The sequence below is a fragment of the Molothrus ater genome, chromosome 1 (assembly GCF_012460135.2).
Source record: "Molothrus ater isolate BHLD 08-10-18 breed brown headed cowbird chromosome 1, BPBGC_Mater_1.1, whole genome shotgun sequence".
NCBI lineage: Eukaryota > Metazoa > Chordata > Aves > Passeriformes > Icteridae > Molothrus > Molothrus ater.
In genome coordinates this window covers 31,480,994-31,504,395 of record NC_050478.2, presented here as the reverse complement: position 1 = coordinate 31,504,395, position 23,402 = coordinate 31,480,994, and the positions used below count along the sequence as shown (strand labels likewise).

At 40.5% G+C, this 23,402-nt stretch overlaps 1 protein-coding gene across 2 annotated transcripts in view; it reads right to left on the bottom strand.

The window, feature by feature from the left end:
• ITGB8 (integrin subunit beta 8) overlaps positions 1 to 18,166 on the bottom strand; it is a 48,988-nt gene extending 30,822 nt beyond the window's left edge. Inside the window, exons 1-2 of one of the 2 annotated variants that reach the window (XM_036400765.2) lie at positions 17,414 to 18,166; positions 2,504 to 2,589 (exon numbers count right to left, since the gene is read on the bottom strand). In XM_036400765.2, coding sequence (XP_036256658.1) covers positions 2,504 to 2,589; positions 17,414 to 17,543 — 216 coding nt within the window. In that variant the 5' untranslated portion in view covers positions 17,544 to 18,166. The remainder of the gene's footprint in view (positions 1 to 2,503; positions 2,590 to 17,413) is intronic. The other variant, XM_036400756.2, reaches the window with a different exon arrangement.
• Positions 18,167 to 23,402: the final 5,236 nt, after the last annotated feature.

Below are 23,402 nucleotides of genomic sequence, written 5' to 3'. Positions count from 1 at the left end.
GAAGAAAACCAAAATATTGGTCTTTGAACAATAAAATATGCTACTATAATTGCATAAATTATAGGAAAAGTTCATGAAGCCATATGTTTTTAATAATGGCAATGATGCAATATTTAAATTAGAAGTTAAACCTAATTTCACATTGACCCGTTTCTACACAAAAAAAATTTTAAATGAGAAATAGGATCTTGCCCAATAAGAACAATCTGACTTTGGAGAAAAAGGAAATTACACACTGTTATTATGTCACTTTAAAAAGTTCTGTGCCATGCTATGAGCTCATTTTAGCAAGAAAGCATCATTCCCACAACATCAAAAGAGGTTAGTTTTCAGAAGAATCCACTGGTAACGTTACTCAGGCTGATATTTAGTAGGAACACCAGAAGTCAGCTCTAGATTTAGCCAGCTTGAATTTATCTATCCCACTACACAAAATCCAAAGACCTGCTGAACTACATCATTTCAATTCCCGGAAAGAGGAAACCATGTATAATTACAGGAGTGGACAGTTTAGAATGTCACCGAAATAAAAAAGCCCTTGTAGCAACAGAAGAGTGATTAGTAAAAGGATGATGTCAGAAGCAGCCCATCCTTTTCTGCATTGAAAGAGAAAAGTTGTCCAAAATTGTGCCAAAATGATCCAATGCAAAATTCCTTCCTGACCACTAATCTGATGATTAATACGATTCTGAACATGCTGGGGGGGGGGGGGAAGACAAGATCTCTTGGAGTCTTTCAAAGTATTGGTCCATCTGAGTCAAAGCTGGAGACCAACCAAACAAAGGACAACCTCTGATCTTTCAGATGCAAATGGGCAAAATAAGCAATCTAAACTACATTCAACTGTGTATTAGACAATAAATAGTCATCCAGACCCTGTAAAGACTAAGATAGCCCCTGAACAATGAAATATGACAGTCCTATATCTTGTTTTCCAATCTTTGAAGCTTCTTTTTGTAGTCTATCCCTGATATATTTTTTTCTATAACCTTCCTTATTAAAACCAGCAGAGACTGCTTTTGTAGTTACTGCTATTTACATATTCTTTAGTGGATACTTTTCAAAAAGCTAGATTTTTAAATGCATAAAGAATTTAGCTACTCTTGTTACCAGTAATGAATAATAGATTTGTAGTGTTTTCTGAGGTCCACTGTCTGTGGGTATAAATTCAAAGCATTTCAAGAGTTCCTCAGGCCTGATTATCTTATTAAAAAGATTTTTCTCATGAAGCAAGCAGGCTAAGCTGCACTGCAATAATACTAGTTATGCCATTCCATAACCATGGGATGGTGTGTAGGTGAGCCAGCTATTTAAGAGGGTTTGAGAAAGCCCTGGTGTCCATGAACAGCTCTCAGGATGGACTTGAGAAGTGAAGCAGGACAAGCAGAGCAGAAGTGAAACTGGCCAAGTCCATGTGCCTACTTAGAAGGGGACATACTGCAGCTCCAAAGCACAGGAGAGTTAGCAAATGCTGTTCTGTAATAAATGCAGATGGAGGAGGATAAAGCTTTGCCCTTTGTAGGACACGACATGGGGCCAGAATAATGAACACTGTAATCCATTGTGCCATCTACACGTGCTAAGCTTCCTCTGGGAAAACAAGCCCTGCATGCCTCTACCCATCCTTGCATTACTCAGCCTTGTACCTTTGGCAGACTAAGTTAATAATTCCAAGACATAGATATTACCAGTGCATTACTCTTCTTATCTCTGACAGATACACCCCAGAAACTTATCTACCTTCTCTGCTGCTAACTGGAAAACTACCACTGGTAATTTCCACGTGAGCTTAAAGAGCATATGAGCCTGCGATTGCCAGTGATATTCTTCAAAAGCTTGCTCCTCTGAAGTGATTATTCAGAATCATGCTATCAACAGGGTTATGTGTTTTCTGTCAAACAAAACCAAAAATTCTCATATTCTTACAGCTTGCACAGTAACAATAATTTCAGAATAATTCTTGCTACCTAAGATCTATCTTCTGTGCCAAGTCTCAGAACTGATAGTTTCCAGTGTCGAAATGAGAAAAGCATAATTTTTTCCATTTGTGATAGGATCATAATATAGGGTGAAGTTGAAGTCAACTCCACTGTTAGTAGAACCTTTTGCTAAATGCAGTAGACATATATGTATAGACTTGTTTTCATATATGATAAGGACTTAATACAAAGTACTGATAAGTAATTTTGCTTTGGAAGCCAAAAACTGTTAAAATCTCAAGGCTACTGTAAGTCTGCCAAAGCTGTCTACAAAGCAGATGGAATGCATTAGGAAGGTCTCACTTTATTTAAAATTACTGCAATTTTCCAAATAAAAGATTGCATTTTCTCCTTTGGAAACAAAATGTATTTCACATGATTTCTCAGGTTGTGTCTCTAGGGGTCATTTAAAGATTTTCTTGCTATTTCTCACTATAATTTTCCCAGTTTAAAGGTCTTTATCTTTATAAAGATCAGAAGCATCTATAATCTAAAGTCAAATGTAATTAAGCAAAATGCCATACCTCTTGAGCACACCATCCACACTCTGGACCCAAAGCAAGACACTTTGTGCATGTTACTGCATTTGAAGTGGCACATCTGTTTTCCGCTGCAATGAAATACAAACCCAAACATTCATGATTTATGATGATACGTGAAATTGTAAAATATCTAATTTTAAACCAAGATTTTAAAAATTACTTCTCCAGATTAAGAGTGATGACAATATATTAAAACAGAAGTAGAACATAACAAAGGCACTGTGGCAATGGAACAGAATTTTCTTTTCTCTACAGTCTAGAAATATTTGCACAAATTGAATAAACTCCATTCACAATTAACAAGGCCAAATTTTTAAGATCCTGATTTAGAATAATTTTGAAGTGTAAGTTTATCTTTGGCATGTATCTCGCTGATTTACTGCCTAAGAGAAAAGAATTTACTAGGTAGCTTATCATTTCACAGACATTTTCCCTTTAAGTCATTTACACTTGACTGAATTATTCATTATTCACTCCTCGTGAAACCCAAAGTATTTTCTCACCTTCTATAAATATTCCCCCTCTGCATATTCATTTTTGCAATGAATAGTTTCCCAGAAGAGGAAGATTTTCTTTTCCAGAAGCAAATAGAAATGAATCCAACACTACATGTGTCACAGATTGAAGACACATCATTCCGTACCAACAATTGCAAAAATTGTGCCTACTTACATGTCTACCAGCAAAGTCCTTTATATCCTTTTCACATCTTTGTTTTATACATCATTGCTTAAGTTACTACTCTTTCCTATGAAACTTTGGCAGTTGGTATGGAGAAGAAGAGTCTTTTCAAGGGACTGGGTCAGCTCAGCTAGAATGTCAGCATTAGTGTATCCTTTCAGCACGTTGAGCACAAGCCTCTTGCAGACCAGTGCGCCTCTAAACAACACAGAGGTCATCTGCTAGGAGTGATATGGAGGGCACAAGATGCACAGCTCAGTAGTACTGTGTTAAACATTGCTTTCTGGCATGTTCAGCATGCCATATTAGAAAATATAAAGGGAACAAAAGAAATTTAATTTCTGCATACAACAAAAGGCTACATATGTTAATTGGTCCATTGTGACAGTGTGCATCATCATATCAAAACAGTTTGATGAAAGGTTTGGTTTTTATCCAAAGTTTTAGCAACATGGACAGTCTGAGATTATTTCCTTCCAACCTGAAATAATAAAGCAAACCATCTTTCTTTGTAGGTAATGAGACAAACTTCTCATAGTGAACAGTTGCATTAGGAAAATATGTACTAAAATACCTTTTTTTAAAATTTATTTTGCTGATTTCATTTGTGGATTCTAAGATGAGATCCTGTATCATATAAACAGCTAGTATTCAAGAGGTCACTTAGAATGATGGCTGATGCAAGGCACTAATCACAGTTTGCACATTGTTATTATTACCAACAACACATATACCAGTATTAACAAGCCTAGTGCAGCAAAGCTGCAGCATTATACTGATAATGTGTAGATTAGTGGCAATTTAATTAATTTCAAAGGTCAAACCAACATTTCTATTTCATATCAACTGCTGCTGACAATTTTTGCCATGAAGGCAATGTGAGGAAAAAAAGCATAAATGAAAAGGAGAGCTACAGGTATGATATAAACAGTAAGTTGAAAAGCAGCCCAGGAAGGTGCTGGAACGCAGGGAAAACTGATTAAAGGGTGGGAGAGGTTGGTAGGGATAAATAAAGAAGGAGTTACTAAGGAGAAAGAAAAGAACAAGACAAAATCTGAAGGGTTTTTTTTGTTTCCTTTTGTTATAAAAACAAGCATAGCAAGTTTTACTTGGATATGAAATGAGAGCAAGCTCATTCAGCACTAACACAATGAAACTTTTTTTGTAATTATAAGAAGATAGCAACTGCACTTTATGCAGCCCTAGTTCTGAACTCTGAAAGAGCAGTCCTAGAGGCCATTGAAAATGTTAATACATACTGCAGGAGAGGGAAAAAAGTATGAAGATTTTGGGTAGGTACTGACATGCACAGGGTTGTAGACCTTGCCACAGATCCTTTTCTAGACAGTATTCATAAAGTGCAAAGACTCAGAATGAAAAGTTGTTGAAAGAATAAAAATAAAAGGAATGTAATTGTTCTTGGCACACAAACATCCCTCCCATCTTCAACTGGATATCAAAGATAGCAGAGATGAAAGGTGTTACAAGAAAAAGAGAGTGATAAATTCAGTAAAGTGTCAAAGGACAAGGAAAAATATAAGTTGCTGATCTGCAGCCTAATAGTGGTTTTAAGACCACCATGGAGCAAAATAGGGAGAAAATTACATTAATTTTGAGGTTACCCATTCAAGTTAAAATTCCTTGCAAGAGACAGAGCTGGTCTGATAAGAATAAATAGCTGACATGAAAAAATGAGAAACCTGTGTTTCTAGCTATTCCGATAAGGAATAAGGAAGATTTATTCCTAGTCATTGCAATCAGTAAACCAAGTAAGCCAAATAATAAGTATGTCCTAGTTAATTTCCTGCAATAATATCTGAGACTCCTTTCTTAAAACATATAATCCTATCTGCAAAACACATACTTTAATTTAAATGTCATTGACCACACAGCAAAATATTAACACATTTTTAATATGCACTTGCTAAGAAAACCCAACAATATTGTGCCATTTTCCAGATGCAGTGGAAAGCTGACTGAAAAATAACTGTCCCAATTTTTTTTTTCTGTATGGTTAGTTTATTGAATCTATTGAAACTTGATTTAGTTTATTAATACAGCCTGTCCAGTAAAACATAGGGGGGTCTGTGTCTTTCTGACTTTGCAGACTGCTAAGTCAGAAAAAATATCTTAAAATCTAGTTTCAGTGTGATCACATTAACAAATGAGATATACAGTACTCCTGGATGCAAAACTCTTTGCTGATAACTCTCCAGTCTCAAGAACTCAATTTTCACAATATTAAGTCACGGACTGGCAATAGAGAAGATTGGTACCATTGGAACAAAAGGTTGAAATTTTGTGTTTTTAATAAAGAGAAACTTGAAAAATTGAATTAATTTCTTTATTTATTATTCTGTCTACATCACTACTCTGGTTCCCAAGTACATAGTCCATAATGACAGTAACATTTATGGACATGCTTTCATTCATCAAATATTTATTATTTAGTTGTAAACCTACTCTAAAACCATAACTGTTGAAGTATAAACTTTTCAGTTGCTTTAAAAATCATGGTAAAGCAAGAAATTTTTTTTATGAGTTGACTTAAAAAAGAACGGAGATTTTTCCTGCCACTTCACCAAAAACAGAGTCCAGACAAGACTGAGTTACTGTTCAGCCAAAGCTAAGGGCTAGTTTCTACTGGCTTAGTTTGAACTGATGTATGCCAAAAGGTATTTTCGACAAGGGCCAAATTCTGTGCTGGGAACTGCACAGGCATATGCATATAATAAAAAGTGCATCAGGTTAAACTACACTTTTCCAGCCTACTCCACAAAATTACAACCATGCTCCAACAACTGCAGCTATTTACAGTGATCACAGGTGTGGCAAGCCTAGACTCTCTGCAACAAGAGGGATCAAGGCAAGACAAACATCCTATATGTTATAATTATATCCTGCCTCCTTATTATGAAAGTAACCTTATCACAATCAGGGTATTTATCTCAGAGATGAAATAGCAATAAAGCACTCTGGCGTCTCAGAGGGGATGTTAAACAGGTTTTCAAACAGACAGCACTTTGTTCAAGTACAGCCAAGAATTTGGATTTGTATCAGCTTCACAGTTGGTACATGCTTGTGCTGGTTTTGGAGGCTGTACCACTTGCTTTCTTAAAAGAGAAAGCCAAAATATAGCTTGCAGTTTTCCTCCCTGATCATGGCCCTCACACTGGTGAACACTCATTAAAGCAAGCAGATAGGAAAATATCCAGCTTCCACAGAGTTGGTTTTCCTTCAATTGTGCATCTAATCTTGTTCTAGGGCAGCCATCAGCCAGGCTATCCCCGTGCACAGATAATGAATGAGGCCTTCACTAACTCCTGTATAGCCTAATTTATGAGGAAAGCTGCAGTTTTTATGTAGTATACTGCAGTTACTTCCACTTTTCTGTCTTCAGAGCAGAGCAACATGACCCTGCAGAGGGGACAGACAGTGGCTGTCCCACCTAACACATGGCTTCCCCACTTGCTCTGGCTGAGCATGCAGGTACAATGAAAAGCATTATAAAAATGCTACAGAGGAGGGATTACTTTTCCATTATTATTATGTTGGACAGTTACTTGCTCAGATTACAGGAAAAAAATGAGTGTCTGTGCTTTAACTGCCAATCCTAAAACCCAGACCTGGAATTAGGGATTTCCCCCCCCCCCCTTTTTTTTTCCAAACAGGAAATAATTCTCTCTGCCTTTTGTGCCATACCTTAAAAACACACTATGTCATCATCAGATTTTCCAATAAGATTACAAGGTATATACCTCAAAATCAGCTTTAAGAGATATTCAACCTTGCCCAGAAAATGAGATTCCAACTTGAATACTGTACACTTTTTATATAAAAAGTATTATAAATTTTATATAAAAGTATTATAATTTATATAAAAAAGCTTTATAATAAAATTCTAAGATTACTTGAGAAGAATACCAAACAACTTTTCTTTCCTCTCCCGTTTTTTCTATTACATATGGGATTTCTTAATTTGTTTCATTTTGTCATTAACTTTTGGGCACTTTAGTTTCACTATTGAGACAGAAAGAAGCTAAGCTAAGCACACTGATTTTAAAATGTTTTTTGCCAGCAACAAAACAAACAGTAAACTACAACTCTGCATGGCAGAGACATGTTTTTGCTAAGAAAATAAAGATGTGTAAAAGAAAGGCGTAAAACCCTATTAATTTCTGAGCTCTCAAAAAAATACTTCTGTAAACCTGGCACATGAGTAAAAACACCTTTCCAAACAAACAAACAAACAAGATAAAAACCCCTCCAAACCAAACTAATCAACTTTTACAGTGTTCCTAATAGGAAAAATGGAACTGTAAGAGATAAACCATAATGTGGGTTACAGAAATGGCAAGAGGCAGAGGTGAGAATCTAATAAGAAGTCTTTGCACATCTAAATAAATGCAGTGAAAAGAATCACTAGTGAACAAGTCCTGATAACTGATAGGGACTTCCCATTCCTAACTCTGCCAATGTACCCCCTGCCCCCCTGCCTCTTCCCGCCTGAGAGTTTTGGGGTTCCCAAATTAATCTGCATTACCTTATGAAGAAAGTACCTTTTAAACATGAGGGTCATTAGTTACAGCTACACAGGTGATTTACAAAGCCATCAAAATGCAAAGCAATGCAGAAGTCTGCCCTGCATGAGTTTGTGCCTTTGCAAAGCACGCAGGAAAAACCACCAAGATCTTCCTTTTTTGCACATTGTGCAAGGTCTGAGTGACGTCACTGCAGAGAGCTGACACTGGATTTCAGCTGAACAGCGCAGACAAAAGGGGAGAACACCTCTGTCAACACAGCATTGGGAAAGCCCTGGCAGAAACAAGAGTCATAGCTGATGCTGGAGGATAGAAAATGCTTTTTAAGTCTGCTCTATGAAGGCACATTGACATGGAGTTCCCAAAAAGTGAATGGACACTTCTGTAATTAGAGAGGATATTCATATTAAGCTTTGAGGCAATTACATAAAGCTCAATAAGGGGAAATGCCAGGTTCAGCATTTCAGTCAGAGCAACCTCGTGGCACTACAGGCTGGGGGGGAAAAGGGGCTGAGGAGCTGCTAATGAAAAAGACATTGAGGTTCTGGAGCACGCCCAGAGAAGGGCAAGGGAGCTGGGGAAGGGTCTGGCACAAGTCTTATGAGGAGCAGCTGAGGGAGCTAGAGAAATGGAGGTTTAATCTAGAGAAATGGAGGCTCAGGGGTGGGGGGGCTTATAATCTTCTACAATTACCCAAAAAGGATACTGCAGCAAGGTGGGGGTTGGCCTCTTCTAGCTAATGAGCAATAAGACAAAATGGCCTCAAGTTGTGCTGGGGAAGGTTTAGATTGGATATCAGGAAAAATATCTTCACTGAAAGGGCTGTCGAGCCTTGGAACAGGCTGCCCAGGGAAGTGGTAGAGCCACCATCCACTGGAGGTATTTAAAAGAAATGGGGATGTGATGCTTAGGAACATGGTTTAATGGTGAGCTTGTGCTGGGTTAGGTTGAGAATCTTAAGGGTCTTTTCCAGACTAAAGGATGCTATGATTCAAGGAGATACTCCTGACATTCTCTGAGCCTATCTGTGTCTTTCTTATCCTCATCTCTCTGAAAAGTTCCAGCACTTACATGAAAGTTGCACATTAAGATGAAGACTCGGGGAACATGAGCCTCAGACAGATGCATAGCAACCCAAGTTTTTCATCTGCATATAGCAATTTTGAAGATTTTTTTTTTTCAGAAAGATTCATATAACAGCATTTTTGAAAAGGTACTACCCATAGTAGCTACTGGTATTGCAGTTAGGACTCAAAAAACACAATATTCAAACCACAGCCTCAGACATGGCCTTGACTGTGAGAGACAGAGCTATTGACTACTCCAGTCTGACTTTGTTCCCAAGCCACAACACAGAATGAAAACAAGCAATGCAACCTTGAAATTTTTCACAACACAATTTTTGTTTCTTGGCCAACTTTACTTGTAGCCTCTCCTTTCTATGAAACTTCCTGCTTCTCTGGGAGATGGTTACATTTTGTTGATGCAATTCATGCCAGCAAACAATGAGTCAAAGACTACTTGGCTTCAGAAACTAATCTATCCTGTCTCTTGCAAATAAAACATACAGGAAAATTTACTAGGATTATATCATTAGAACAGACTAATTTCCCACAGTCATAAAAGCTAATGCTTCTATGGCACAGGTTTGATGGTCCTGTTTCTATAGCTTTACACCAATAAAAATGCAAAGCATATGGAACCAGAGAGCTTAAAAGGTTTTTTTTTTTTTTTAAATCCCTTGATTTCAAGGAAACTTCAAGATATGTGGAGTTGTGTTCATTCTGTTTCCTAGGATGGAACATGGGCATAGGAATCACTGTACTCCAGTCATCTACAGCTGCTAGAAGCCCCCTCAGAGTTGACCAGCTTGAATACAGTCATGCTGCTTCAGCAAAGCCTGGAATGGCTACTGCCATATATCACTGCTAATTTAATTTCTTTTGTATTAGTAAGCACTGCTAGCAGGTAGCCTATCAACAGCCCAGAATGGTTGGTATTTTCCTGTGTGTTCTATAAAGTCTTACCTAATCAGGAGGTCATGATGGTTATAAAGGTAGAAAAAAAAAAGACTATTTTCTGCCTGCTTAAGAAGATCAACCTTGAATAAAAGACCAGCCCAAGCTTTATCTCCCACCTTCTTGTATAACTGTACCTCCTTAAACCAGGCCTTCAACCCCTAATTGTTTCTCTAAAGTACCCTTTTATTGCATGTCTAATCATCACCAAATTGCTGCTTTCTGCCCTATAGGAGCATGACCTCATCCTGGCACTGTCTTTTCATTCACATACCCAGCAGCAGTGCAGAGGATCTTAATAGCTCAGGGTTATTTCTTCCTACACAGTGTCACCAAAGACAACCTGATAGATTCTTAGTCCATAGCAATGCAAATAGCTTACTTCAATTTCTTTTATCTGCATACATGGTGGTTTGGAACAAATCTATTCTAGTTCAAAATTCCCAAAGCTGACAACCTAGGGGAACAAGTCCCCTCAGTTCTGAACACAAAATGATAAACTGAATTGTGCTTTTTACACAAGATTTTCCTGAAACAAACCAAAAGCTGTGCACGTGTAGATTAGGGAGACAGATCATTGAACATACATAGTTTACACTTGCAATGAGAAAACCGCAAGAATATGAAATAAAAGCTAAGACTGGTATCAAAGAGGATAACCACCATTCCATAAGGATTTGTATGTAGTCCACAAGATTGGGAGGAGCATTTATTCAAGAGGGCTATTTAAAAAATGTTACTGCTTTCTAGAATACCAAGTCTATGGTATTTGTTATTTCAGTAATTTGCTTTTCAATAGGATTTTCAATCTCCAAAGATGGTTATTGTCCCTGAGACAAATTGGTAAAAAACTTTCTGGGATTTTTTTTATAATTAAAAACCTCAAAACCCAACCCACCTGTCTAGGAACAGACACTGTACAACCTCTATTTTAGGTTTAGCCTGTTAAATTTTATAATTTGGGGGCAAAGATTCCACAAAACATGGCATTGGGCTATAAAATATACAGACTCACATACTAAGTTATACACATTATAAGTAAACTACAGGTGCACACAGACTGCTTGAATGCAAGCTTCTCCTTCTGCTCTTTCAAGGAAGTATTCACATTTGTGTAGGGTCTGCAGGTGCAGCTTAAATGCTCTCTTAAGGGACAGACTTCAAACATGCAAATTCTAGGCTTTAAACAGGTAGTGGTTTATTTAATGTTCTGAAGTAATGCCACAACATTTCTAACAGCAAAATGCACTCCAACAACTTTGCTTAGCTTGGAAGAGCCTGCTTGCTGATGTCATTAGTTTTATTTAGTTACTTTGTGCCATTCGTGCCATTGTGTAAGTTGCTATTACAAGTTTTCTTATTTCCTGGTAGTCTTGTTTGAACAAAAAGATGGGAACTTGGTTGTTTCTGCGAAGAAGCTCCCATCTGAGAGAAGCAAGTTGTCCTCAGCACAGTACTAACCCTTTCCACCCTGCAGAGATAAGGTGGAAATAAATTGTACTCTCAAGTATAGAACAAACAGAATTCACTTAGTCTAATTCCCTTGAACATAGAGAAGGAACAGAATTTATTTTAGAAAGGGCAGCTACTGGTTTAATCAGACTTGGACTACTTTTGTGATGTCACCATACACCATGCAGCGCTGTATTCATAACACTGCTACAACAGCAAAACACCAAAAATACCAGTCTTCAATATTTGAACCCAATGAACTACTGCTGCTAACAACCTAACTCCCAAATCAGTGGGCAGAGAAGAGGCCTGAAGTAAAATGAAAATCAAACATCCAGGAACATCATTTGACCCACCTAAAGCTACAGAAATTTCTTTCTCCAATAATCATAGTTAAAATATTTGTCTCAGCATCTTTTGATGACCATAAATACTTCAGACTCATTATTATTGTCACCATGGGTAAATACCAAGAAGTTACCACAGGCATATGACAATGAAGTCATGGGAAGCAGAGAAACATATAAAGAAAAAAGTCAATTATGAGCTTTGCAAAGTTTTCAATTTAGGCCAATTTAGCCTCAGCTAGAAGTTGCTTTTTTGCCAGCTTTCTAATGCTGTAAATTCTGATCATCCTGAAACACTTACATTTTGCTCAAGGGGTTATTCTTGTTCTGCCACCAGAGCAAGGGGGAATCCTGAATGGCTGGCATGAAGCTTACTTTTCTTCTTGGAGAAAGGTTCCATTACAGTGTACAGTGAACTAATTCATTAAAGCCCCACTTCCTTCCAAAAAGTTAAACTAAATAGCCCAAGTCTATTTATGTAAACTGCTAAAAGGAAAAAATTAATGAAGTTCAAGTACTTAGAAAAGAATAACAGACCATATCCTACTTTGTCCATCAAAAATTATGTTCGCTTAAGCAGATGAGAAAGAATTATTACATCTTTCCACTGGTTAGACAGAAGTCAGCAATTAGTAGAGAAGATACAGGAACTTTGAAAACAAGATTTCACTGAAAAGGAGGTTGCAAGTAGAATGAGAAGCACTGAGGTCTTAAGAAGTTTATTTAAAAAAACCCCAAAACACAGAAAGTTTATTAACAAAATGGAAACTATATCCTTCTCCACTCTTCTGTTTTCAGTAAATTCATCATGAGAAGTCAAATTTATACCAAGATGTCTAGATTACCAGTTACAGTAAAAGCTCTAAATAGTTCACATATATAAATTTTGAAAATATAACATATGACTTTAGTGCCATTTATATATTTTAAGAACACTAAACAAACTTTAAAGGTCAGAACACCAAGCTATTCCACTTGTTCTTCTTACCCTGACAGAACTCATTAAATCCCAACCACTGCCTTAGATACACCTATCCTGAACTAAGAAAGTACACTTTTTCTATAAAAAGTTTTTAAAATATACATTGTTGAAAAAAAAATCATGTAGGTAATGCAGATGTAATTTATACATTAAGGTTAATGTTCCTTATATCAGATCTATTCACAGAATCATAGCATAGAATCAGAGTAATTTAGGTTGGAAAGGACCGCTAAGATCAACCCAATACTGCCAATTCCACCACTAATCCTCTACATTGATATATATTTACATGAAAAACTTGAGTTTATATGCACCTCTCTGAGGCTTCTCTTCTTTGAGTTTTTGTCCTGAATGATTCCACCTTCATATAAGAGGGGGAACTTTTCAGAGATGAGGATAAGAAAAGCACATGTAGGCACAGGAGTACCTCCTTGAATCATAGCATCATTTAGGCTGGAAAAGATCCTTTAAATCCTCTGGTCCAACTGTTAACTGTTATTGAAAAGTCTTGATAAATATCAGCAGTCCATGTCAACTTACACAATTTCTAAATAAAATATCTTCCATTTTTCTTCTCCTATGGTAATTAGTTCTAATTGTCCCTAACTCAAGACACAACATGGATAAGTCATCACAAATTCTTCAGAGGGATTTGAAAAATATTACTGGTATTTAAATGCTCTATAAAGTATAAGGGAGGTTATAATCTGACATTTTAATGTCTGCTTGTGGAATGGGGGTCATTTAATGAAGATTTTCTTTAGCTTCCATGAAGTTCACATTCTGACATCTTTCCGATGGTCTGGGGAAGTGAAGTAAATTAAACTTAGATTGTATGGAAAATCAAATTTATTTATTTAGGCCTCTTGACTAATGGGGTCTAATTTTTGCTTTCTCAGTTGTTGCAGTTCCAGTCCTTGAAAGTTTAAAGGCCCAAAAAGAAGCAACTGCCCCTTCAAACTGTAGAGAGTATTTCTGATGCATACACTCTTCAGACTGCCTTGACAACTTTCCTCAGCAACAGCATATCCAAAATAATAGAGGCAACCTTTCCATAGCACCAAGAGAATGGTTATTGCTCTTCTAGTTCATAAACTGCCCCTCTCCTCACTTTTCCCTCATCTCAAACACCTGTAGCATGAAAACATTGTAAACACTACACATGCAACTACCAGTTTCATTCAACTTGTAAAAACCATAAAATAAAAAAACCACCTTGCCACATAGGCCCCTAGAGACATGAAATTGCAACAGATTATGAAAAGTGTACAATTTGCAAAGCAAATGTATTCATGTCATTGGCAAAATATGCTCCTTGAGCAATGCACACATAAACAAACCTCTCCCTCACTATTCCTCAGAACTGCAACTTACAGCCTGCTCAAACTGCCAGGCTGTTTTTCCCCAAAGGCTGGTGCCCAAAAGGATGGCTTTCTCAAAGATGGTCCATTAGCCCTCGGGAGCAGATCACCCAGGCAGACTCAGGAAATGGAAAATGGGTCTTCTCTTCTTCTTGGCTTGTTTTAAGCCTCAGGAAAGGCCGAACTGGCTCAGTGTTGGGTATTCCATATAACACAGCTTCTTCCACTGAGTCTCAATAGAAAAAATGGGCCGCATGGGTACACAAGAGAATTAACAGACAAACGCCAATTCAAGCTATCATGATATATCTTTTATTTCAGACTTTATTGTGTGCTTGTGTGTGTGTCATGGGACATTTCTCGATCACCTCTCTTCAAAAACTTCCATGGGTGGCTTGAATAGCTTTTCTTATTCCTTTGAGAAGTAACACGAGTAATGGTTTATAAAACTTTTTTACTAGAGGGATCACATGGAAATCTGATGTGACCAGACTGGCGAAGCACCAAATACCTTGATGGGAGAAAATTAATGAATCAGAAGTCATGCTATTGGCATAAATCAATTAACAACTGACCCCTTCATGATCACAGATCCCCCACTTTCCCCAGTGGTCCTTCCAAATCACACTCTCAAGAAGACTGAAAACACAAACTTTTAAAGTTGATATTTAAAGAGACCTGTCAATCACAACTATCTAAGAGAATTGCTGCGTGACTGTTCTCCAACTTTTAGTTCAGAGATAAAGATTTTCATTCCATCCCATTCGTCTTTGCACATCACAAGTACACTCTGTATATTTGAGCTTCATAGAGGAATAACTCCCTCGGTATTTTGGAAAGCACCAAATACCTTCATTTTCATATTTTAATATTAATTATAACTAGTTTTGGGACACTGTGGAGATTTGAACTAATGTCATCTATTAACCCTGACCAATCAGTCATTCTTCAGTACTTGAACCCTACATAACCCCTGTGCTTATGCAGCAGGTAAAAATAAGAGTTTCAGCAGTTGGTTTCTTAACAAGGCAAGGGAGCTGTCTTCACTGAAGTAAGCACTTACTCAACTGGTTAGCACAATGCATACACATGCTTTTGCTGTAGAATCCAGCTTTTATTCAGTTCACTGGTTTACACCTTTAGGAGTTTGTCAGGTTTAATGCTCCAACATAAATGCACAGATCTGTAGAAATCCCTACAGAACTAGCTTGATTCTTATGTCAGGTATTTGTTATAATTGGCTTACTGAACTGCAAATTTCCTTTTGGTGAGACTTATTAACAAAGGGCTCTTTGTAGAAGGCAGCAACACTCCTCTTTTTATCTGAGCTTAGAGGACCTGTAATTTGGGAATTGCAAATTTACAGCATTGTGAGATTTCCTTTTGCACTCCTTGTAACTTCAAACCCTGCGCCAAATTCTACCTTTACTTATCCCCAAGCAATGACTCTCATCTCAAACTGCAGTTTGCAGAACAAATACCTCAGGTAGTGTCAAGCTCTCAATTTTTCAATTAGAAGAGCCACAAATGCTCCAAAAAAAATTAAATAAATTTGAGTTCCATGTACATTTCATATTAATTCAGTCTCTTTTAGAACTGGAGATTCAGTGCAACAGATATGCAGGTTCTGCCAACTCTGCACATAAATAAACTGGACTTGCTGATGGCACAGGAACAGCACGATGCTTTTCTCCATGCCCAGCACTGTTGATGCAGAAGCAGAGAGGAGTGGCTGCTTGAACAAAGCCATGCTGCCAAATATCTGTACATGGAGCTGCTGCCCAGTCTCTCTCAAAGCAGCCTGCAGACATTCAAAGAATCCAGGTGGTGCTGCACTGGCTACCACAGCCAAATGTAAAAAATCACAAATAACATTAATAATAACAAAAAATTTCACTTGTTCATTCACAGAAAAACAAAACAAAACACTCTTCTTGCTTCAACTGCGGCTGTAGCCTGTAAAGTGATTATGTATGAAGGAAAGAATTCAGTGTGCCTTTCAGCTTTCATGAATTAGCAGAGGTTTCAAATGAAAAGGAAAAAACAAGGTCTATGTGAGTTACAGCCTGCCCAATCTGAGAGCTGTTGTCACAATAAACACATAACCCATGACGCATTGCCCATATATATTTTCACTATGAAGCACAACAAAGACAGCAAGCATCTTTTGGCACAAAAGCCCCATGCATAACCTCCCCCCTGTGGCATTCTATTCTGATGCATTATTTGCACTAGTGTGTACCCAGGAACTACACTCATGAGCAAGCAACACTGCGTTCAGGCACAGAACCATCCTTTTCATAAAGTTTCAATTAGCCTTTCAACTCAATTGCACTGTATAAAAAAAAAACAACTGGGATACTACATACAAGATGTCATGTTTCATAAGAAATTTAATAATATATTTTATTTTTCCTATTGACATTTAGTTTGGTTCTGAATTCAAAGTACGAAGCCAAAAAAGTAAAATAAATTATCCTATGAAAGTTAACAAATTATTCCATTGTTTTTAATAGCACTGGGCAAATCCTACTGAATTAGGCATGAATTTGCCACATATGCAATAAAGAACTTAAGACTAATACATTGTTCCCTTTGTAAATCTTTGTTTCAGAGGTTACATGTTAACATTTTAAATCAGCTCCAGGCTTAAGCTGGGAAATGCCAATTATTCCACAAGCAGAAAAAAAATACAGAAAGATGATTGACAACCAGATCTGCTTTTATGATCACTGCTAGCTAAATAAGATCCTTTATGAAATACTAGGCTAACCTGTTTGCTCTGTCAACTGCTGCACTATCTAAGGTGCATTTGCACAAACCCCCCTCAGCCTGCACACATTAAAACTGATGCTGGGGGCTTTGAGAAGCAATTCCACAACGCGAGGGGTTACCCACATTTATCAGAGCCTTTTTCACCCGAGAACCATAGCTCCCGGGGAACTGTCAACATGCACAATTATCCCAAGGTAAACAGAAGACAATCTTCTCGTAGCTCTATCCCTATTTAACCCTGCCATTGCATGTCATACAAAGGACGTAAAAACAAGGTGTTACCATCCGCAAGAACTGTCCATTCCTAGCTCGGGTCCCCCGGGCGGGTCCGGGTGCCGCTTCACGGAGTGCTGCGGAGGGTGCACTTCAGGACCCGCAGCACCCTGGAGTGCGATAGTCCCGCCGGCTCCCCGGGAGCTACCACGGCTCCCTAAAGGCGGGACGCCCCCGGCGTGGGCAGTTAAATCACGGGCTGGCCCTGGCCGTGTGAGGCTTGGTCAGGAGCCGCTCCAGCCCGGCTCTCCCTGCAGGTACCGTCCGCCCGCCAGCTCGGCCCGGCCGGCCGGCCAGTGCCGGTGGCGCCGGGCGGTCCCAGCTGTCAGCGCTGTGCCCCAAGGCAGCCGCCGGGCCCGAGCAAGCCCCCCGCCCCCGCACGACCCCGCGCCAGAACCAAACCCGGCCACAGCCCCAAACAGCCGGGGCACGGCGAGCAGCCCCAGGCGCTCGGACACTTACAGCGCTGGCAGAGTCCCGGCACGGCCGCCAGCAGCCGGGCCGCCCCAAGGAAGGCTCCGGGGCCGCGCTGGCACCTGGGCACGGAGACGATCCCCGCGGTGAGGCACGCCAGCAGCGGCACCCACATCATGCGCCGCGGCCGGCACTGCTCCCGCTCGCTCTTCTCAGGGCCGTGTCTCGGCGCCGCGGCGCGCTCAGTCCCGGCCCCCGCGGGGGCGGCGGCGGCGGGGCCGGGGGAGGGGCGGCGGCGGGCCCGGCACAGGTAGGGCGCTCGCAGGGGCGGGCGGGGGCCGCCGCATCTCGGGGGCAGCGCCTGCCGCGCCCCCGCGCCCCGCCAGGACCGGCCCTCCCCCGGCGGCAGAAGGGCCCCGGCCGAGCGCGGAGCTTGGCTCCCTCCATCCGCCTCCAGCCCGGCGGGCCAGGGGCGCCTCGCCGCCCGCACTGCCTGGGGGGCGCGGGGAGGCTCCTGGCACCGCGCGGGGAGCGGCGGCGGCGGCGGCGGCCGCTCCGCACCTCCCTCGGGCGAAGAGGGCGGCTGCCGGGGGGGGCGGAGACGGCCGCCCCCTGCCCGCCCCCGCCGGGGCCAGGTGGGCGCTGCCCGCCGCCGTCCCGAGGCGCCGCCGGGGCCGCCTCTCCGCGCCGGGGGGACGGGGTCTGCTGAGGACGGGAAGGGGAGGCCCGGAGACCGCGGCCGGCGGCGCTGCGCGGCGCTGTCCGGCCCCAGCGCGGAGGGTGCGCGCCGGGCCCGCAGCTCCCCGCAGGTTGCCAGGAGACGGCAGCGGGGCAGGTTCCGCGGGCGGGAATGCGGGGGCGGGCCCGGCGGTGAAGTCACTGCGCCCGCCCGCGCCTTTGTTTGGCGGCGGCTTCGGTCGCGGCTCCCCGAGCTCGGCACGGCCGCTGCCCCCGGGCGGGGAGGCGGGCGAAGGCCGCGGGCAGAGCGCTGCGCCGCCGGCCCCCTCCGCACCTCGCCCGCCGCCGTGGCCCTGTAGTAGCCGCTCCACCCCGCTCCGCCGGCTGGGCCGGCCTTCGTTCCATGTGGCCCCACCGCCCCTTGCTTGTGCGACCCTCGCCGTCAGCACCTCCGTAAGCCGCGGCGCTGCCCACCGGCCCCAGGAACGCCGCCGTTTTCCCCGGGCCGTCCCGCTGGCAGCAGCACGCCGACCCCTGGTGCGGCCGGCAAAACTTCACTACCTAAAACCACCTCCCCAGCTTTACCGCCCTCCCCGAATGATTTCTGCCCGGAGTTTCCACCCCTCCGGGCGCAGTGGTTAACGCTCCTAACGCAAAGGTTAACCGTGTGCGGAAAGTACCGCGCCGTGCGGGCCAGGAAAGCCCCACCGGGCCAAGGTGCGACCTCGGCCGCCGCCCCGCCCGGCCCGGCTCCGCTCCCCGGAGGAGCTCCCTGCATCTTCTGCCCCTGTGCTCCTCTGCAGGGCTCCGCTCCCCGCGGAGGCTGTGGGTGGAGGCGTTTTCCCGGCAGGTAAAACCCACCTGGGCACCTCGCCCTGTCACACACCGGCGGCCGGGCCCCCGCCCGGCTGCGTTATGGGGTAGGTGTGCCGACCTCGGGTCTCTGATGGCCAGCCCTGTGGCATCCTTCATTTCTGATACCGGCAACAGATGACAGTGCACGCAGGATCCTAAAAGGATCTCTGTGCTGCATCCAAATCTGCCTATGCGGGGTACAACGTTAATAAATCCTGCAAATGCAACCAGTGTAAATAATGTGCTGTTTCACTGTCTTTATGAATGAAGGGATGCGGAAGCCTTTACAGATCCTGTGCTAAGCCTTGGGAAGCTATGGATGGTTTAGCATCTGAATGTCAGAGGTCAGAAACTGAGCACGGTAGGTTTGTTCAAGAGTGCTGAGGAAGAGCTGGCAATGTAGCAATCTTGTGGTCCCACTCTTGGGAGTTTTAAAATGATGTATCATGTTTTTTGCTTAATTTTGGAAAAAACCCCCATTTCAGACATCTGACTATCATTCCTTGAGTGGTCACAGCCCAAATGGGGATATGGGATGTGAGAAAGCTGTATGCAATGACATTCAGAAAGAAATGCAGCATCTACAGGACTTCAAAGATTGTGACATTCTTAACCTAAAAGCTCTATGATTTCAGAGGTCACAGTCTCAAATGCTGTAGGTGGAGAGCTACATGTCCCTTGAGAACTCAGTTGGGTGCTATTTGAAATGAGATACACTGGTGATGGGTGAACTAAACTCAATTTACTCCTGTTGGGTACTGTAATGTCTAGTTTATAGATCATGATGTTGCAAATTTATGGTGATTCAAATGTATCTGGAAAAAAAGGATTCAGATGATACATCAAGAAATTCAAGGAAATATCTTTAAACAAAATGCCATCAGAAGCAAAAATGACTGAAACTGGGATCTCTCTATATTGCATTTTTCACCTGCATAGTTCTAAGTGGTGCTGATGGGAGGAATGATACAGTTGATATCCCATACAGATACATTGTGTATGAAACTATTTATTAGACAGAATGTAAATTATCATAAGCAGCATAAAAAATGGCTATGTCCTCAACAGCATGAATTATCTTCTGAGTTTCTAAGCAAAAGCTGTTCATCACACACGTAGGAATCAGTCATTACATGCACTACTCCTGATGAGAACATCATGCAAAGATTTGGTATTCTGGGCAGAAAGACAATACCTGCAGTTTAATGTGGAAGAATAAAGATGGATCATTTTCATAAAAATCTGATAATAAGGTTACCAAAATGAAACTACTCTGGTCATTAACTTAAACCCTGAGAACATATCGAAAAGGATGCCAATGTTGGGTGAGAACTATGCACTTTGAATAAAATCACAAGTAAAAAAGCCAAGAGCTGAAGATACAAATAGTTTAGGCCTCAATGTATAGAGGCTGCTGTAAGAGTTTAAAGTATAGTCTGCTGCTTTATGTAAAACGCCCTATTTCTTTAGCTTCATTCTTCTCATGGTGAAATCCAACGACTTAAAAACATTTATTTTGCAGTGATAGCATCTTTGAATATATTGTTATTTAGACAGTGTTTATAATGTAATAATATAATTAGGCAGGAGTTTTGAATAATAATTCTAGGCTTGCAAGTGGAAAAACTGAATCATCCAAGGTCACATATGAGAGTATGTAACTCTTAAACTCCTGTAACAAGAATTTAACCCAACTGGAAATGGATTTATAGTCTCAATCCACTGTCCTATCCACAGGGCTGTGAAATCTTGAAGCAATGTGTTTGTGGAATCTCTGTCCTTGGAGAGAGTTGAAACTTAGCTGAACATGTTCCCAAGCAGACTGAACTAATTGAACCTGTTTTGAGCAGAGGGATGGTTGGGCCTCAAGGGGCTTTTTCCAATCTAAGTTATTCTACAAATTTTTGTGGTGGAAACTGTGTTATTATATTACATGTATCCCAAATTTCTTGAAGTGTTATAACTGTGGCTTCTTTCCAGTATTTACATTTGCTTTATTGAAACAAAATGCAATTGTCTATTACGTTGTTGGTGAATAGTCTCTCTTTTCAGGAAACAGCTTTGAAAATATTGCATCTGCAATGAATGTTAACTAGAGCTGGTCAAAAACCCCAAAACTTTTCTTACAAAAACCATGTTCCTTTTTTGGTTGAATGATTCCAACCATCTTTAATGTGCCATTTCTTGGGGGAGAGTCCAAACCAGGACTGCAAAGGGAAGATTTTGGTATTTTGCAACTAGTATCAAAGCTTTTTTAAAATGAAAAGTATTATTTATCCAATCTTGTGATTTCTTACATTATTATGGAATCTTAGACACAATTAAAATCCCCGTAGAAAGCATTTTGGTATTGTTAAATTAATTCTACTTTCCTCCAACTTCCCTATTTTAATAGTATAAAATCCTGTAAGAGTATAGTAATTGTTTTGGTTTCGCTCGATCCCACTGACATGCAAATTTGATTTTTTTTGCAGTATAACTAACAAAAAGAATCATATGCTTGTCTGTCAGATACAATTGCATTTGCTATCACTTGTGTTCATTTCTTTATACAATATTTGAATCTAAAACTGCATCTGTTTCATATAAAAAGGTCAGTGTATTGTGCAAATCCATTATATTCCATCAATTAAAAATGATGGAATAATTCAAAATCAATGACTATTCCCAAAAAAACAGTTGCCAAGAAGGCCTTTTCCTCAGAAGTGCAGACTATGAACAATCCACCTATGCTGTCTATTATATACAGAAAAATTCTACATTTAATTCCAGCTGCCTAATGCAGTACACAATTTTTTTAACAAAATGTGCTTTTATTTTCTAATTCTGAAAAAGCAAATGTGCTGAAAAATGTGATGCATTTCCTTATAAGATATCAAAACTGTGCACATTGTTTTTAGTTTCTAGCCTCAGTTCTTGTAAGAACTGGTGATGTCAGTTTCCAAACTAGAAAAATCTTTACTCCCCAAAATAGTATTTTTCATTATTTTTTTCATTAATACCTACCTTAGTTACTAGCCCATGCTACTGAACTTCCTGATGTATATGGCACAAAGAGAAAATGGTCTATTTTACTGTAAAGCAGTAATCCACATTGTCCAATAATCTGTTTAATTTTTTGTTAAGGCTTACTTTGATTTCAGGTGGAAATTTTACGTGAATTTACAAACCTTACTTAGGTTTGCAACTTCAGTAGACCTGCATGAAATTATCTGGCAACATCTGAACCAAAACCTTTTTGCATTTACCCTCTCAGTGTTAACAGTTTGGTCAATGTCATGCAGAGACAGGTGGAATCCCACTTTTTATTTTCCATATACTCAGCCTGGTGACTTATGTATACTGCGTCTAAATGTTGTTGTTATTCATAATATGTTTGGAAAACTTTAACTATAAAATTATTTTCTTTTCTGGCCTATGTAGCAGAAATTTCTCCTTTCTGCTTTTCTGAAAAAATTACTTGCAATACCATACTGGTACACTTTTCTTCCTTGTTTATATAACCAACTGAATTGTAATTTTTTAATATTAAAAATAGAGTATATAATCCTCCTGAAATCCCAGAGCATGATCTTGTGTACTTCAGTGCTTCTGACAAGTCCACTGAAGAAGACTGTGAAGAAGACAATAAACCTGAGATATTTCAGACTATTCAAGAAAAAAAAAAAAAGCCAGTGCAGATGGGTTCTCAACAGAAATGGTCAGCAAGCAGTTGAGACAGAAACAGCAGTTGTTTCACAGGTGAGAAGGTATCATTCTGTTTAGGGTTAACTAGGTTAAACCCAGTGCTTTAAGTTCTACACATTAATTTCCAAAGAGATCTGTAGCGCAGGCAGCTGATCTGTATATTGGCTCAGGGCGGGGGGGCTCAATGAAGGTGTCCCTGTCCTCTGTTTAAGAAAGAATAGGATGATTTTTCTAGACACAAGAGAGCATAATAAATTATCTGTGTAGTCCCCCTAGGATGCTCAAAACCATAAAAATATGTATTGTAACAAGTGGTCAAAACTGAAGTTGTTTATTGAAATGGTCTAGAAATCTCTTTCTGGAAGTAATTACTAAAAACCCCAGTAGTATATTTGGTTGAACAGATGTATTCTGAAAGAAGAACATTTCAGATGTTGTCACATGAAGAGTTTTAAAGAATAGTGTTTCACTAAGATTTTTTGGTATTTCTACTATGCATTTTTATGTGACTGAACTGATATTTTAGATAGAAGTGTTTCTTTTGACAAATACACTGTTTTGAGACTCTTTCTGACTTCAGAGAGGTGAGGTCACCTGTGGTCTGTCTTCGGAGTATAAAATTTACCTGGGATTCTTCTATATGCTGTCATTAATGCTTTCCAGATATTACTTCATGGACTTACAGGCACCGTGGCTTGATTTCTGAAAGGAACAGACAGAAGAACAGTAGGCCAGATGAGTTATTTCATTAGCCTTATTTCAGTGAGATTTTGGCCTGAAGGACTGAAGACCTGGCCCTGTGTTACTAATCTGTGTG